The sequence below is a fragment of the Pogoniulus pusillus genome, chromosome Z (assembly GCF_015220805.1).
Source record: "Pogoniulus pusillus isolate bPogPus1 chromosome Z, bPogPus1.pri, whole genome shotgun sequence".
In the NCBI taxonomy this organism is placed as follows: Eukaryota; Metazoa; Chordata; class Aves; order Piciformes; family Lybiidae; genus Pogoniulus; species Pogoniulus pusillus.
The window spans coordinates 57244114-57246996 of record NC_087309.1 but is presented as its reverse complement, the minus strand read 5'-3'; the positions used below and the strand labels follow the sequence as shown (position 1 = coordinate 57246996).

Here is a 2883-nt window from a genome sequence, read left to right as displayed (position 1 = left end):
ACTTCCCTGCTCCTGCTGACCACACCATTCCTGATGCAGGCCAGGATGCCATTGGCTCTCTTGGCCACCTGGGCACACTGCTGGCTCATGCTCAGGCGAGTATCAATCAGTACCCCCAGATCCCTCTCTGTCTGGCTGCTCTCCAGCCACTCTGTCTCCAGCCTGTATTTCTGCATGGGGTTGTTGTGGCCAAAGTGCAGCACCCTGCACTTGGAGCTATTGAACACCATCCCATTGGACTCTGCCCATCTGTCCAGGCAGTCAAGGTCCCACTGCAGAGCCCTTCTGCCCCCCAACCGAGTCACATCTGCCCCCAGCTTAGTGTCATCTGCAAACTTGCTGATGACTGACTCAATGCCCTCATTTGGAAAGCGAACTCACCATGGCCAGCTTGCCTTTCACTTTTGGCTTCGAAAGAAGTGTTGACGACTGTGTCTTCATGTGCTCCTTTGTGGGAAGTGACTTTCTTCCCCACCTTCCATCTTTGGAGATCAGGGAATTGATCGCTTGGTTAACATCTATAAAAACATGGTGCACAAATCTGGGGGCTACCTGACAGAAAGTGGTTTTGTCAACCTGCAGCGGATCCAGATGATCATGCTGGCTGTTGGAGAAGTTGAAGATGGTATTTTCAAAAAGAGAAAAGATGATGATGATAACTTTAAAAGACGACAAAAAGAGAAAAAAAGAAGAATGAAGAGAGATCATCCTTCTTTTATTCCTGGTGGACAATTTTCCCCTCAAGCTCTGGGAAATCGATCTAGCCCTCAGGCAATCAGTAACCCTAGACAAGCTGCCTTTGAGATGAGGATGCATGACAGACAGAATCCTACAACTCCATCTCCAAATGCCAGCTTCCCTTCCGACAGAAGCCCATCCCCAGCAGGAGGAATTAAGTGGAAAGCTGAAGACAGTGACAGTGAACCTGAGCCAGACGATAATATCAGGTTATGGGAAGCAGGTTGGAAACAGAGCTACTACAAAACCAAATTTGATGTTGATGCATCTGATGAGAAATTCCGTTGCAAAGTTCTGCAGTCTTATGTGGAAGGGCTTTGCTGGGTTCTCAGATATTATTATCAGGTCTGTGCTTCCTGGAACTGGTATGACCCTTTTCACTATGCTCTGTTTGCCTCTGACTTTGAGGGTATTGCAGACATGCCTTTAGATTTTGAGAAGGGCTCCAAACTGTTTAAGCCTCTTGAACAACTTATGGGAGTATTTCCAGCCGCAAGTGGAAATTTTCTGCCACCAACATGGAGGAAACTCATGACTGATCCAGAATCAAGCATAATTGACTTCTACCCTGAAGACTTTGCTATTGATTTAAATGGGAAGAAATATGCTTGGCAAGGTGTTGCCTTATTGCCATTTGTTGATGAGCGGCGCCTTAGAGCTGCCCTGGAAGAAGTCTACCCTGAACTTACTCCTGAAGAAAGCAGAAGAAATAGCCTTTTGGTGGTGAAGTTCTCTTTCTTGGTAAACACCATCCTCTTTGTGACTTTATTGTAGAACAGTACAAGACCAAAAATACAGAGCCAGTGGATATGCCCCCAGAGCTGTGCCATAGAATTCAGAGAAAGCTTACACTGAATGACAATGCTGTTCCAGATCAGATGGTGATGTCTCCTGTTCCAATGCTGCGTGATCTAACTCAAAATTCTTCAGTCAGTATCTCTTTCAAAGATCCACAGCTCGATGAAGACTTTGTTTTCAAGGCTGTGGTGTTACCTGGTGCAAAGAAACCTACTCCAGTTCTGAAGCCAGGAGACTGGGAGAAAACCAACTACGACAGCAGACCGTGAAGGTTTTAACCAAGACAGAAAACCAGTCCATTTGGACCAGTCAGCCTTCAGAACCTTAGGGCATACGATGCCAAGGGACAGAGGGATGCCAGGAATGTATGCCAATACAGTGCCCCTTGGAAGCCCACACGCCAGGCCACTTATGGGTGGGCAGCAGCAGATTCCAAAACTCCTGTCAAATCTTAGACCCCAGGAGGCATGGCGAGGTCCTACACCCTTGTTTCCACAGACTGCACAAAGAACTGCTGGGGCCACTCCTCTTCTTGCCTGGAACCGCATGATGCAATCCCCAAACCCATGGTTTGGGTCAGAAGGGATTGCCAAAAGTCATCTAGTCCAAACCCCCTGCAGTGAGCAGGGACATCCTTCCATTAGATTGGGCTGCCCAGAGTCCCATTGAGTCTGACCTTTAACAGCTTCAAGGATGGATCCTCAATTACCTCCCTGAGCAACTTGTTGCAGTGTTCTGCTACCCTCACGATAAAGAATTTGTTCCTAACATCCAACTTAAACCCACTCTTCTCCAATTTAAAACTAATGCTCCTTGTCCTATCACTCCAGGCCTTTGTAAACAGTCTTTTTTCCACCCTTCTTGTTGTCCCCTTCACATACTGCAGCACTGATGTTAGGTCTCCCTGGATTCTTCTCCAGGCTGAACAACTCGGCCTGTCCTCTTAGGAGAAGTGTTCCAGCCCCTTGATCATTTTCATGGCCCTCCTCTGGACTCACTTCATCAGGTTCTTGTCCTTTTCTTGTTGAGGGCACCAGAGCTGGACACAGTAGTCCAGGTGAGTTCTTACCACAGGAAAGTGGCAGAATCACCTCGCTCGATCTGCTGACCATATTTCTTTTGATGCAGCCCAGCATTCACACTGTCTGCTCATGTCCATCTTCTCGTCCACCAGAACTCACAAATTGTATTTAACAGAGTTGCTTTCTGTCACCTCATCTCCCAGCCTGTATTGATAATGAGGATTGTTTCTAGCTTAGGGAAACTATTTTGTCTGCCTCTTGTTTCCTTTGTGTTTGCTTCTTAAGAAAGGTGGGAATATTTTAAGATTCTGTATTTACGTGCCTT

General features: G+C 46.9%; 1 protein-coding gene across 1 annotated transcript; it reads left to right on the top strand.

Annotated features, from left to right (window-relative positions):
• Positions 1 to 364: 364 nt before the first annotated feature.
• Positions 365 to 2205, top strand: LOC135192943 (5'-3' exoribonuclease 2-like; the record flags this gene model as incomplete). The annotated part of the gene is given in 4 exon segments (XM_064176331.1): positions 365 to 497; positions 500 to 1455; positions 1458 to 1801; positions 1803 to 2205. Coding segments are annotated over 4 exon segments (1836 nt in total), but the record flags the coding sequence as incomplete, so codon positions are not given.
• Positions 2206 to 2883: the final 678 nt, after the last annotated feature.